The sequence below is a fragment of the Rhincodon typus genome, chromosome 5, assembly GCF_021869965.1.
Source record: "Rhincodon typus isolate 14 chromosome 5, sRhiTyp1.1, whole genome shotgun sequence".
Classification (NCBI taxonomy): Eukaryota; Metazoa; Chordata; class Chondrichthyes; order Orectolobiformes; family Rhincodontidae; genus Rhincodon; species Rhincodon typus.
The window spans coordinates 97,140,275-97,155,595 of record NC_063336.1 but is presented as its reverse complement, the minus strand read 5'-3'; the positions used below and the strand labels follow the sequence as shown (position 1 = coordinate 97,155,595).

The window sequence follows — 15,321 nt, the reverse complement described above, 5'->3', positions numbered from 1 at the left end:
ATTACTGATCAGTGACCAGTGTAGGGACACGGGGGTAGTAGTTATTATTGATCAGTGACCAGTACAAGGTCATGTTGTTCCCGCCCACTGGGATTACGCTCCGCCCACCTGCAGTTGATTGACAAGGGAAACGCCAACGCCGGTGACGATTCTCGCGACGTACGCGGCGGGGTTTCCGGAACCATGGCGGCGATGGGAAGCGGGGAGGCAGCGTCGGCGGTGCCGATCGATGAGTTCAGCAAAATGCGGATAACCGACGTCTGGAGTGTGCTGCTGTCTGTAAGTTGTCGTGTGTGATGGTCAGGGTCGGGCTGTGTTCCCCGGTCCTGTTTCTCCCCGGGTGAATGATGTGGTACCGCCTCCGGCGGCCTGGTGGTTGTCGTGACACCAGCGACGTTCGCGTCAACCCCGTTCGCGCGCCCCTTGGCCGTGACGTCACTTGACTGTGACGTCATGTGGATCAGCTGGGGTGAGGGTTGAGCTCTCTGGGTTGAGCCTTCCACAAAACTTGTCAGTAGCAACATGGATAGTAGGAACTGCAGATGCTGGAGAATCCGAGACAACAAGGTGCAGGGCTGGATGAACACAGCAGGCCGAGCAGCATCATAGGAGCAATCTGTAACTACCTCTTTTAGGATCTACGGATGCAGGCCATCAGGGACAGGGGACTTATCTGCCTTTAGCTCCATTAGTTTGTCTCATACTACTTGTTTAGTGATGGTACTTAATTCCTACCCTGTATTGATTAGTATTAAAGGAAGTATCGAAGTATCTTCCATTGTAAAAACAGATGCAAAATATTTAATTGACTCCTCTGCTAATCCCTTGTTCCCAAAAGTGTCTCTCCAGTTTCATTTTCTAAGGGACCTGTGTTCACTTTGACCTCTCGCTATTCCTTTTTATATATTTAAAGAATCTCCTATTATCAGTGTTAATATTTCTCGCTAGTTTGTCGTTGTCATTTATTGTCTCTACCTTTATTTCCTCTATCTTTATTATTCTTTTAGTCATCCTTTGCTGGATTCTAAATTTATTCCAGTCTTTGGGGGCTATTACTGACTTTTGCCTCTGTATATGTCTTTTCTTTCAACCTCATATCCTTCGTAACTTCCTTGGTTTGCCATAATCGGCTTATCTCTTTGTTAGAATCTTTCTTCTCACTGGGATGTCTTTTTTGCCATAGCATCATGAATTACTTCCTAAATATCTAATTTCCTTCATTTAAGTTGAACACAGTTGTTTCCAACCCAAATTTCTGTTAAGTATTTGAGCATCTTCAACATTGAATCTTGCCCAAGTTTAATATCCTCCCTCACTATCTTGTATCCAATAGAAGTATACAATATGAATTTAGTTGTAAGTTTGTCTGATTCATAGAAGCCAGAGAAAAACAGAATTGTGAAGGCATACAAACATAAATCACAGTTTGCTAACTCATTCCATATCTCAGTCAAGGACCAAAGTATTTGATGTAAGAATGTGCTTATAAACAGGTTGGTTCTTTACATTTATAATCCCACAGTCTAAAAGTTCCAGGAAACCATTATACAGAAATGATTCCAAAAAAGAGACTTGCTAGATTCGGTGAAAATAGCAATGACATTGAGGATTCTGCAGCTACTTGATCAAATGGGGCAACCGAATGACCCAGAAATCATCCAAAAGGGGCTGAACAATTTTGATGGAAGGATTCATACAAAAAATCAATGTGATCTCGACTCATTAAAAGTGTGGCAGAATGCTAACTGAACACTATGTTTTAAGACAGGAAATAGAGAAAGTTTCAAACAGCAACTGTAAAATGTATTCAGAAATGAACAGGAAAAAATCTGTAGTAAGAACACAATCATTCAATGACACTTCCTCCTTTTGTTTTCTCCAACTCTTCATTCCCATGTACACATTCACTGTTTTCACAAACTTGTCAACGGCTTGTTGATCTAGGGGTATGACTCTTGCTTAGGGCCTTGTACATTGTTGACATACAAGAGGTCCTAGGTTCAAATCCCGGATGAGTCCTCATTCCCATAGCGGCACAGTGGCTCAGTGGTTAGCGCTGCTGCCTCACAGCGCCAGGGACCTGGGTTCAATTTGCACGTTCTCCCTGTGTCTGTGTGGGTTTCCTCTCACAGCCCAAAGAAATACATGTTAGGTCGATTGGCCATGCTAAATTGCCCATAGTGTGCAGGCTAGGTGGGTTAGCCATGGGAAATGCTGGGCTACGAGGACAGGGTAGGGGGTGGGATGCTCTTTGGAGTGTTAGTGTGGACTCGATGAGCCGAATGGCTTGCTTCCATTCTGTAAGGATTCTATGATTCTCATACTTGAACTGAATATTAAGTTCCAAGTTATCATCACAACTTCTTTAGGGATCTTTAACTTGGAGGCCGATTGTTAAACCTGCCTCATTACTCGTTACCAGGTCCGAGATGGCCTGCTGTCTGTTTGGATCCATGACCTTTTACTCTCGGAAACTATTCCTAATGCACTCTATGAATTCTTTGTTGGAGCTATCCCTTCCAATTTGATTAACCGAATCAAATGAAGATTAAAGTCACCCATAATTATTACTGTATTCTTTTTACATGCTGGTATTATTTGTTTACTTATAGCCTTTCCTAGAGAGTGGCTACTGTATTGGGATCTTTGACTTTGCATCCATTTTTATCTGATTGCACCTCATTGAGGTAACCTTGAGACACCTTTTCATGTTAAGTGTTCCATAAATTAAACAAAAATGCCTTGGCTTTGCAGCAGTCTTTCTGTCACTGCATAGACTTCTAGATCGATCTAGATCCTCTATCTAAACCTGTCGCCTATTTTCCAAGGATCTGTATCCCTCTGCTCCCTGCCCATTCATGTATCTGTTTAGATACATCTTAAATGACGCTATTGTGCCTGCCTGTACCACCTCCACTGGCAATGTGTTCCAGGCATCCACCACCCTCTGCATAAAGAACTTTCCACGCATATCTCCCTTTAAACCTTTCCCCTCTCACCTTGAAATCGTGACCCCTAGTAATTGAGTCCCCCACTCTGAGGAGAAAGCTTCTTGCTATCCACCCTGTCTGAAGTCCATGTATATGACATCTACAGCCCTTCCCTCATCTATCAACTTTGTCACTTCGTCAAAGAATTCTGTCAGGTTGGTAAGACATGACCTTCCCTGGACAAAACCATGCTGCCTACCACTAATAAGCCCATTTTCTTCCAAATGTAAATAGATCCTATCCCTCAGTATCTTCTCCAGCAGCTTCCCCACCACTGACGTCCGGCTTACCGGTCTATAATTACCTGGATTATCCCTGCTACCTTTCTTAAACAAGGGGACAACATTAGCAATTCTCCAGTCCTCCGGGACCTCATCCGTGCTCAAGGATGCTGCAAGGATGCTGTTAAGGCCCCAGCTATTTCCTCTCTCACTTCCCTCAGTAACCTGGGATGGATCCCATCCAGACCTGTGGACTTGTCTACCCTAATGCCTTTTAGAATACCCAACACTTCCCCCTTCCTTATGCCGACTTGACCTCGAGTAATCAAACATCTATCCCTAACCTCAGCATCCGTCATGTCCCTCTCCTCGGTGAATACCGACGCAAAGTACTCATTAAGAATCTCACTCATTTTCTCTGACTCCTTGCATAATTTCCCTCCTTTGTCCTTGAGTGGGCCAACCCTTTCTCTAGTTACCCTCTTGCTCCTTATGTACGAATAAAAGGCTTTGAGATTTTCCTTAATCCTGTTTGCTAAAGATATTTCATGACCCCTTTTAGCCCTCTTAATTCCTTGTTTCAAATGGGTCCTGCTTTCCCGATATTCTTCCAAAGCTTCGTCTGTTTTCAGTCGCCTAGACCTTATGTATCTTCCTTTTTCCTCTTTGCTAGTCTGACAATTTCACCTGTCATCCATGGTTCCCTAATCTTGCCCTTTCTATCCCTCATTTTCACAGGGACATGTCTGTCCTGCACTCTAATCAACCTCTCTTCAAAAGCCTCCCACATATCAAATGTGGATTTACCCTCAAACAGCTGCTCCCAATCCACATTCCCCAGCTCCTGCCGAATCTTGCTATAGTTGGCCTTTCCCCAATTTAGCACTCTTCCTTTAGGACCACTCTCATCTTTGTCCATGAGAATTCTAAAACTTACGGAATTGTGATCACTATTCCCCAAGTAATCCCCTACTGAAACTTCACCCACCTGGCCGGGCTCATTCCCCAACACCAGGTCCAGTATGGCCCCTTCCCGAGTTGGACTATTTACATACTGCTCTATAAAACCCTCCTGGATGCTCCTTACAAATTCTGCTCCATCTAAACCCCTAACACTAAGTGAATACCAGTCAATGTTGGGAAAATTAAGATCTCCCATCACCACCACCCTGTTGCTCCTACACCTTTCCGTAATCTGTCTACATATTTGTACCTCTAACTCACGTTCACTGTTGGGAGGCCTGTAGTATAGCCCCAACATTGTTACCGCACCCTTCCTATTTCTGAGCTCTGCCCATATTGCCTCACTGCTCGAGTCCTCCATAGTGCCCTCCTTCAGCACAGCTGTGATATCCTCTTTGACCAGTAATGCAACTCCTCCAGCCATTTTACCTCCCTCTCTATACCACCTGAAGCATCTGTATCCTGGGATATTTGGTTGCCAATCTTGCCCTTCCCTCAACCAAGTCTCAGTAATAGCAATAACATCATACTCCCAGGTACTAATCCAAGCCCTAAGTTCATCTGCCTTACCTACTACACTTCTCATATTAAAACAAATGCACCTCAGACCACCTGTCCCTTTGTGTTCATCATCTGTTCTCTGCCTACTCTTCCCCTTAGTCACACTGACTTCATTATCTAGTTCTTTACAGGCTTTAGTTACTACCTCCTTACTGTCCACTAACCTCCTCATTTGGTTCCCATCCCCCTGCCACATTAGTTTAAACCCTCCCCAACAGCGTTGGCAAAAGCACCCCCTAGGACATTGGTTCTAGTCCTGCCCAGGTGTAGACCGTCCGATATGTGATAGTCCCACCTTCCCCAGAACCGGTCCCAATGTCCCAAAAATCTGAACCCCTCCCTCCTGCACCATCTCTCAAGCCACTCATTTATCCTGCCTATTCTTTCATTTCTACTCTGACTAGCACGTGGTACTGGTACAAATCCTCAGATTACTACCTCTGAGGCCCTACTTTTTTAACTTAGCTCCTAACTCCCTAAATTCTGCTTGTAGGACCTCATCCCATTTATTAGCTATATCATTGGTGCCTATATGCACCACGACAGCTGGCTGTTCACCCTTCCCCTTCAGAATGTCCTGCAGTCGATCTGAGACATCCCTGACCTGTGCATCTGGGAGGCAGCATACCATTTGGGAGTCTCGTTTTCGACCACAGAACCACCTCTCTACTCCCCTTACAATCGAATCCCCTATGACTATAGCCCTTCCACTCTTTCCCGCCCTTCTGTACAGCAGAGCCAGCCACAGTGCCATGAACCTGGCTACTGCTGCCTTCCCCTGGTGAGCCATCTCCCCCAACAGTATCCAAAACGGTATACCTGCTTTGGAGGGAGATGACTGCAGGGGACACCTGCACTGCCTTCCTGCTTTTTCTCTGCCTTTTTGTCACCCATTCCCTTTCTCCCTCAGCAATCCTAATCTGCGGTGTGACCAATTTGCTAAACGTGCTATCCACAACTTCTTCAGCATCGCGGATGCTCCAAGGTGAATCCATCCTCATCTCCAAAGCCGTCATGCGGTCTAATAAGAGCTGCAGCTGGACACACTTCTTGTACGTGCAGGAGTCAGGGACATCAGCTGCGTCCCTGAGATCCCACATTGAGCAAAAGGAGCATAACACAGGTCTGGGATCTCCTGCCATTTTTACTCTTAAGCTTAGCTTATTCCTACTATAATATCAAACAACAGATAAATGAAATGAAAAAATTTTCACCAATCACTCTACTTACCAGCAGACGATTAAAAAAAAGAAAAGCCTTACCGCATCAACACACCACAGAGTCTTTTTTTTTGGTTAGAGGAGGAGGGTGGGTGGGAGACACTACATGTGTAGTGTCTCAGGTTTAGCCACTGCCCAAGTATATCAGTTCATTCACCTTCCCAGAGCGCAATTCGACTGCTCCCATTGAGCTCCGCTGCCTAAATGAAGAACTTACCTTCCTGGCAGCCCCTGATCCTCACTGTCACCACTCCCGCTGCTGCTGCAAAAAATGCCATGTTGGAATTTGAACTCGTGTCTCCAGGCTATTCGTTTTGACATCAGTAATATAACCATTTATCATTGTCCTCAGTGCCATTGGAGAGCTATTCATCAACATGTGAGGAAGTATCTCTTAAATGATAATTTGCATACATGTTCTGACAGTTATGTATGGCGAGATATTACTTTTCAATTCTAAAGGATTCACAGAGCTTCCAACATCATTATCAATTTTATCTAATATGTGCAATGTTCATTTGGAATGTTTTACAAATTCATTCCTAGGATTAAAAAAAAAATCCAAATGGGCACAATGCTATTGTGGATGACTCCCACCAGATTAACTAACACAGAGAAAGGTGGAATGACAGAAATAAATTGCAGAAATTTTAATTCATTTTTTATTCACTTGCACACCTTCAGGAGCCATAAATATAATGTAATGTTAGGCTATGCAGCAAGAATTATGCCTTCATATTGTTAAGTCAAGTATTTTAGACATGTGTTGATGTCAACACTTATTTGTTTTGTTTTGTCTTGTCTGAATTGTCTTAAAATCAACACTGGGCAGCACTGCAAGTGGAGTTGCTGACAGAGCTCATAACTTTGTTCCTGTGGTTTGATCAGCATTGTGATGTTACATTTGTTGTCTATCCATTATTTTTTCTTTTAAGATGGCAATGGTGGGGGTTATCACTTTCATGTTTATATCCATGTTTCTACCATTTCATGTCAGATAGAGAATTGGCCCAGTTCAAAAAACATAGGAACCGTAGACTTAGGAGTGTGCCTCGGGTCTTCACACCTGGTCCGCCATCTAGTAAGATCATGGCTAATCTGATTGTGGTCTCAACTTCACTTTCCACAATCCGCCCACCTCTAAAATGAGCCTGGGCTTCCCTATGTATCAATAATCTATCTTACTATTCATACATGATATATAGGCATTGCTGGCTAGGCCAGCATTTCTTGCCCAACCCTGAGATCTTTGAAAAGGTCTCTCTTAGAAAGGCACTGTCTGGATTTTAACTCTGCAACACTGAAGCAAATTATGTTGTTGGAGCTTGTGGACAAGTGGAGAGTATTCCATCATATTTTTGATTCATGCCTTTATAAATGCATGTGAATTGAATAGTCAGGAGAGAAGTTACTACAAAATCCCTAGCCTTTGGCCTGTTTAGTTATGTCTTGTCCATTTCAGTTTCTGGTCAGTGGGACCCACTGGATGTTGATAAGGGGGTTTCAGTTATGAAAATGTCATTGAATGTCATGGGGTGATGGTCAAATTCTCTTATTAAAGATAGTCACTTGTGTGACTTGAATGTTACTTGTCACTTAGCCTGGACATTGCCCAGGTCTTACTGCATAAGAAGAGTAGCTGCTTCAGTGTCTGATTCATCATAAATGGTGCTGAACGTTGTGCAATCATAACATCCCCAACTCTGACCTCATGATGCAGGCAAAATCATCGAAACAGCTGAAGATGCTTGGGCTTAGAACCATGATTTACAAGGTTTACAAGATAAAGATTTACAAGGATGTTGCCAGGGTTGGAGAGTTTAAGCTGTAGGGAGGGGCTGAATAGGCTGGGGCTATTTTCCCTGGAGCGTCGGAGGCTGAGGGGTGACCTTATAGAAGATTACAAAATCATGAGGGTCATTGATAGGGTGAATAGCCAAGGTCTTTTCCCCAGGGTAGTGGAGTCCAAAACTAGAGGGCATAGGTTTAAGATGAGAGGGGAAAGATTTAATAGGGACCTAAGGGGCAACTTTTTCACATAGAGGGTGGTGCATGTATGGAATGAGCTTCCAGAGGAAGTGGTGGAGGCTGATACAATTACAATTTTAAAAGGCATCTGGATGGATATATGAATAGGAAGGGTTTCGAGGGATATGTGCCAGATGCTGGCACATGGGCCTACATTTATTTAGGATGTCTCATCGGCATGGATGAGTTGGACCTTGCTGTACAGCTCTATGACTACCTCTGAGAAGTTGAGGCCATAGTTCCATTTCGTCAGTTATAGCTTGCTAACCCAAAAAAGAGCCATTCACCTCTACACCACCCAAGCCCTCCACCTCCTCGAGAACTTCCAATTCCCCGGTCTCCAACACCTCATCTTTACTATGGACGTCCAGTCCCTATACACCTGCATTCCCCATACAGATGGCCTAAAGGCCTCCGCTTCTTCCTGTCCCGCAGGCCCAACCAGTCCCCCTCCACTGACACCCTCATCCACTTAGCCGAACTCGTCCTCACCCTCAACAACTTCTCTTTCAATTCCTCCCACTTCCTACAGACAAAGGGGGTGGCCATGGGTACCTGCATGGGCCCAAGCTATGCCTGCCTCTTTGTAGGTTACGTGGAACAATCCGTCTTCCGTACCTACACTGGCCCTAAACCCCACCTCTTCCTCCGTTACATTGATGACTGTATTGGCGCCACCTCGTGCTCCCACGAGGAGCTCAAACAGTTCATCCACTTCATCAACACCTTCCACCCCAACCTTAAGTTCACCTGGACTATCTCTAATACCTCTCTCTCCTTCCTGGACCTCTCTGTTTCCATCTCGGGCAACCACCTAGAAACCGATATCCATTTCAAGCCCACTGATTCCCACAGCTACCTAGAATACACCTCCTCCCACCCACCTTCCTGCAAAAATGCCATCCCCTATTCCCAATTCCTTCGCCTCCGCCGCATCTGCTCCCAGGATGAGGCATTCCACTCCCATACATCTCGGATGTCCTCGTTTTTCAAGGACCGCAATGTCCCCCCCTCAGTGGTCGAGAGCGCCCTCCACCGTGTCTCCCACATTTCCCGCAACTCATCCCTCACACCCCCTCCCCGCAATAACAACCAAAACAGAATCCCCCTCGTCCTCACATACCACCCCACCAACCTCCGGATCCAACGCACCATCCTCCAACACTTCCGCCATCTGCAATCCGACCCCACCACCAAAGACATTTTTCCCTTCCCACCCTTATCTGCTTTCCGGTGGGACCACTCTCTCCGTGACTCCCTTGTCTGCTCCACTTTCCCCTCCAGCCCCACCACACCCGGCACTTTTTCCTGCAACCGCAGGAAGTGCTACACCTGCCCCTACACCTCCCCCCTCACCCCCATCCCAGGCCCCTAGAAGACTTTCCACATCAAGCAGATGTTCACCTGCACATCTGCTAATGTGGTATACTGCATCCGCTGTTCCCGTTGTGGCCTCCTCTACATCGGGGAAACCAAGCGGAGGCTTGGGGACCGCTTTGCAGAACACCTACGCTCAGTTTGCACTAAACAACTGCACCTCCCAGTCGCGAACCATTTCAACTCCCCCTCCCATTCCTCAGATGACATGTCCATCCTGGGCGTCCTGCAGTGCCACAACGATGCCACCCGAAGGTTGCAGGAACAGCAACTTATATTCCGCTTGGGAACCCTGCAGCCCAATGGTATCAATGTGGACTTCAAAATCTTCGCTCCCCCTACCGCATCCCAAAAGCAGCCCAGCTCGTCCCCACCTCCCTAACCTGTCCTTCCTCCCACCTATCCCCTCCTCCCACCTCAAGCCCCACCCCCATCTCCTACCTATTAACCTCATCCCGCCCCCTTGACCTGTTCGTCCTCCCTGGACTGACCTAACTCCCCACCTACACTCACCTTTATTGGCTCCATCCCCGCCCCTTTGACCTGTCTGTCTCCTCTCCACCTATCTTCTCCTCTATCCATCTTCTATCCGCCTCCCCCTCTCTCCCTATTTATTTCAGAACCCCCTTCCCCTCCCCCATTTCTGAAGAAGGGTCTAGGCCCGAAACGTCAGCCTTCCTGCTCCTCTGATGCTGCTTGGCCTGCTGTGTTCATCCAGCTCTACACCTTGTTATCTCACATTCACCTCTACTGTATGCTTCCTGTTAACTAACCAAACCTTAAACCATTCTACAAATTTCTGGTTTCCAGCATCCGCAGTTCTTTCGGTTTTTGCTTAAGCCGTGCTACTTTGTTACCTCTGCAGCTTGAACCCTTATGTAATCTTTGAGCATATCAAATTCCTTTCAATAATCCATGTACGTTGCATCGGCAGGTTCCCCTTTATCCACCTTCATCCATGTTACCTTCTCAAATTTTTAATAGCTTAGTTAAATATGACTTTTCCTTTACATGTCGACTGCCTAATCACATTATGATTGTCTAACTATTCTGCTGCAACTTCCTTAATAAGAAATTCTAACAATTTCCCTAAGATAGATGTTAAGCTAAATCATTTGTCTAATTAAGCATGACACAGGAAGTGGAAATGATGTTCTCATAACATTGTTGCTGCCTAGTCTCTGGGCTTTAGAGTGAATTGCTGAAGTGCCTCCTGAAGGTTGTACATGCTGCAGCCAGGTGATGAAAGAGGCAGATATCAACATGTCAACAGAAACAGGACCATCGCTCAAACTAACTGCTGCATCCAGAAAGATGATTGGCGTTGTGATCTGCAGATTTTTTTGTCATTAATATGTTGTTGGGGCTACTGGATAGGCCAGAATTGATTGTGAATCCCTAACTGTCCTTGAAAAGGTGGTAGTGAGCTGCAGCCTTGAACCACTGCAGTCCTTGGGTTTAAGGCAGCCTCAATACTATTAGGAAGGAAGTACAGGAACGGACGTGTTGTTTCAACTCCAGATTCTGCGTGGCTTGAAGGGGAATGTGCATTGTTACTCCCATTTAGGTGAATGGCAAATATTCCATCACGCATCTAATCTGTATCTTGTAGCTGGCAGAGAGGCTTTTAAGGGAGGGTTGACTGATAACCCTCTGATCCTAGCTAACATTTGGGATTCTGCAGTATTGGTGTCATTGAAAGGCAATGGTTAATCGTTGGGCTTTCTGTTATTTCCAGTGGTGCTAACCTTCATCTGTGTGGTGCACCTACCACTTACCACCCAGATCAGGACATTCAGGTCCTATTGTTGGTTGACTAAAGTACAAAGTTTTGGGAGTAGATACAAGATGTTGGACTGCAGAGTTCACAATGTAGAGAGAAGTATTAAAAGCCCCTTCATGTTTTTTAAAACAAATGAACAACAATTTTTTGTTTGCATGAGCTCCCCCAACTCTAGAGTTCATGCAATACTTCAGTCAGAGTCACTGTCAGATCTCCACAGTTGAAAACATTTGCCTCAAGTTGTGACTTCTCCCAATTTTGTAGTGAGTCCAGTTGGGTTCATGTTGCAGGGAAAGCACAACAATAATATGTTATAGTACACAACAGCAGTGTGGTGGGATGCAGGTTGATTCTCTTTATTTCCAGTCAACAACCTTCAACTTTAGCCTTTGACTGCAAGTTAGGTAAAGATTGTGCTGAACAGAAATTAACTTTTTTTTGAAAGGAGAATGTTGATAATAGGAAAGAGAAACCCACAGCAATGTCATTGCTGTCCCTCCTGTCTCATATCAACTATGGAACTGTAGAAGGCTTGATGCAATATATCCAGCCACACACTTGGTTATTTAAAAAACAGATAAGGTATGAAAGAGGGTAGAAGAATTTGCAAGCCCTTTGTGTCCTTGTTCATGATGTCTCTTCTCCAATTCAATGGTATTATGACTGCACTATACATGCTAGATGTTAAAGTACAGTAGGTGCGAAGAACCATCTTTACTTAACTTGGTTAACCAGTCAGCCAGTGACTTTCAGTGAGTGTGTAAAAGATCCTCTCTGTAGCAGTCATTAGAAATAAAGTTTCAAATTGCAACAGTGCCAATTCATTTATTCTCAGTTCTAGCACTGCTAAAAGTATAGACAGACTAGTGTCCAATACATCTTGAAGCTGTTCATCTATACAAATCTGGTATAGGCAACCATTTCCGTAGGCAAAACCCAAATATATCACTATCAGTCTTTTGTTAAGCTGTGCCTTGTTGTCAAGAGCTCTCTGTAAAGTATGGTCAGCGAACCGAGCCTATCATTGCTTGTCAAAATGAATGATTCCGTGATGCATTTGCCAATAATCAAATTTACCACCCTGCTTGCAAATAAAATAGGAAATTTAAAAGTAAAATGATGCAGTTTCAATATAGTATATGGAGTGTTACTGAAAAACACTGCTGAGATTGATGACTCAGGAGTGGGATGACTGATGAATACCCACAGCCTTATTTCCTATGAAACAGAAGAACTTGTATTTATCTGCCTTTTTTGTCCTCGGTTTGTTGCAGAATGCTTGTAAGGCAATAATTTTTGATGTGCTCACTGTTATTACATGGCAATTATGGCAGTTAAAAGTTTGACTCAGTGCCACACTGCAGTTTCATGTGAAATACAGTCATGAGATCCTAGCATGGGTCTTGAACCATCAAATTTGACACCAGAGTGAGTGTGTTTTAATTGAATAAAAGTACTTTTTTTACATGTTAGTTAGCAGAATTTGGCAAAATCATTGGGTAATTGAAGGAAAAAAAACAGAATTTTATGCAAAATGGGGTATATATTACTTCAGGTGCAGAGCACTGTGATGTAATCACATACTGGTCACTGAGGTGTATAGAAGAGAGTGTAAAGCAGTCTGCAGCTTGTGTTATACAAAGCTCTATGCAGACTGAATCAGGTTGTAAAGTCTACTCTCGGGGATCACTTTTCAGGGATCAATTGGTGAAATCTACAGAGGCTCGTACCAGAAAATTTTAATAAAACTGACTAACGTGGCTATTTTGTAAATCTGTCTGTTTTCTGTGTTTTACAGGTTCAGTGGTCAGAGCCATGGCTGATTGGACTGCTAGCTTTTCATGCCTTTTGCTTTCTACTTACCTTGATAACAATTAAATTCTACAAATTTCAGATTGCCCATTTCCTTTTTATGAGTAAGTCACTTTTGTATTTTTATTAGTGTGCAAACGCCAATATTGAATACTCAATGCATTTTCAATCAGCTGGGGGCCTTTTACAACTTCAACTTATGTTTGTTGTATATGGTTCTGGGTATACTTTTCAATGTATTTTTAAAGTGTCCAAAAGCTACTTTGAAGAATTGATTGTCCTCACTTGTCGTTACTGTCTATTATTGGGCAGGGTCTTCTCTTCTCACTGGTAGCAATCGCTGAGGCAGCAAGGGCAGTTAATTAGGTGGGATTGTAGCATACCTAAACCCAGACTCCTTCCTACTTCCACTGGAATTTAGTTCTGGATGCAATGGCCCATGTTTGAACTAGCCACCCCGCTGCCGTTTAAGATTCTAAAGTAAGCAATTAGGGATCACTGGAATACTTAATCCCTTCACCATTGTCACAACCGAGGGGTATTGTGGCACAACGATAGTGTCCTTACCTCTGGGCCAGAAAGGTTTTTGTTCTAGTCTAACCTGTTCTGAAGGAATACCATAACCGGTCTAAACAGGTTAATTAAATATATGTTTAAAATAATTTCAACCCAGCTTCAGGCATGCTTGTCACCATGCAGTGTTCATGCCAGGTGAAGCAGTGAAGGCAGCTTGTTACCTGAGATCAGTGCGTAATTGAGACCCTGGAAGAGGAACCTCACTAACAGCCATGCCATATCCCTTTTTTCTCTGCGATCTCCCACCCACAAATAACTCATGACATTATTTAGCTGTGAGTTAGGTCCATCACAATCTTGGAACTGTGGAGGAGGAGCTGGGTATGCCCTTCCAACAGCAGTGAAGGCCTCTTCAGTAGTGCCATGGAGTGCAAATATTGACAGTTTCCGATTAACTAGCATCTCTTGTTAGGTGAAGCTTCCACCCCTAGCTCTTGACTCCTGAGGAAGGTCCACCGATGGCCTCATGTCTGCCCGGCTGGTGAGTGATTCAGTGGCTTTCTGAGAAAATCGCCATAGTCTTTCACTGACTCTCCAACGAGCCAGCAAAACTCTCGTGCCACAACAAAATTCTACGTATTAAAACCACAAGACCTAGGAGGCCAGTTCTTTTTTTTTTTTCCAAACTGCTACTGTCAATATATTTTGAAATATTTAGTCTCTATTTTTAAATTACCTGGCAGAAAAGCAAATCACTTTCATACTGTATGGGAGGGGTGCCTAATTTGAGAATCTTTCTTAATGACTGGAGACTGTTGTTGTGCTAGTTTATTTTAAATATTCTGCCCCATCATTGCTTTTTCTGAATTGGTTCATGGTTTACTGACCATTCCATCTGTCAGAGGGTTTCTGAACAGCCCTAATGCCTCTAATTTTTTTGTTGTAAATACATTGCAGAGCACCTGGCATCATATTGCTCCGTGCCTTGCTGACCATCGCTGGAAAAGTGTGACCATAGATTTTGTTGAAGTGATGCTTGTTTAATGTGCATTAAAATTCTTAAAAGACCTATTATTCATTGAAAGCATTAGGCCACCAAAATATTGCAAAAATTTGCTGATTTTATTCAAGTATTGTATGTATGTTGTATGACAGTGTAAATGTTAACAGCAAGAGAAAGCTTAACCATTCGGGAATGTTGCTCCATTTTCAATAACATAAATTTTGTTACTTTTTGAGCTTGTGGTACACATAGAGTTGTAGAATCATACAGTATGGAAACAGACCCTTCGGTCCAATCGGTCCGTTCCGGCCATGTTCCCGAACTAAACTAGTCCCATTTGCCTGCATTTGGCCCATATCCCTCCAAACCTTTCCTATTCATGCACCTATCCAAATGTCTTTTAAATGTTGTAACTGTACCTGCATTCACTACTTTCGCTGGCAGTTCATTCCACACACACACCTCTGTAATAAAAAGTTGCCCCTAATGTCCTTTTTAAAACTTTCTCCTCTCACCTTAAAACTATGCCCCCTAGTTTCAAACTCTCCTGCCCTAGGAAAAAGACCCTTGCTATTCATCTTATCCATGCTCCTTATGATTTTATACATCCCCATAAGGTCGCCCCTCAACCTCCTATGTTTCAGAGAAAAAAAAAGTCCCAGCATATCCAGAGATAGTAGGAACTGCAGATGCTGGAGAATCTGAGATAACAGGGTGGAGAGCTGGATGAGCACAGCAGGCCGAGCAGCATCAGAGGAGCAGGAAAGCTGACATTTCAGGTCTAGACCCTTCAGTAGGAATTGCAGATGCTGGATATGCTGGGATAACAAGGTGTAGAGCTGGATGA

At 44.0% G+C, this 15,321-nt stretch overlaps 1 protein-coding gene and 1 long non-coding RNA gene across 3 annotated transcripts in view; one reads left to right on the top strand and one right to left on the bottom strand.

The window, feature by feature from the left end:
- The window catches only part of LOC125483183, a 13,221-nt gene extending 12,822 nt beyond the window's left edge, over positions 1 to 399 (bottom strand). The window contains exon 1 of the long non-coding RNA XR_007262137.1: positions 109 to 399. This is a non-coding gene — a long non-coding RNA (uncharacterized LOC125483183). The remainder of the gene's footprint in view (positions 1 to 108) is intronic.
- Positions 145 to 15,321, top strand: part of tmem18 (transmembrane protein 18) — a 23,343-nt gene continuing 8,166 nt past the window's right edge. For both annotated transcript variants that reach the window (XR_007262136.1, XM_048597348.1), the window contains exons 1-2: positions 145 to 279; positions 12,942 to 13,059. Coding sequence is in view for 1 of the 2 variants with exons in the window: in XM_048597348.1 (XP_048453305.1) it covers positions 184 to 279; positions 12,942 to 13,059 (214 nt within the window). In the remaining variant the exon portion in view is untranslated. The remainder of the gene's footprint in view (positions 280 to 12,941; positions 13,060 to 15,321) is intronic.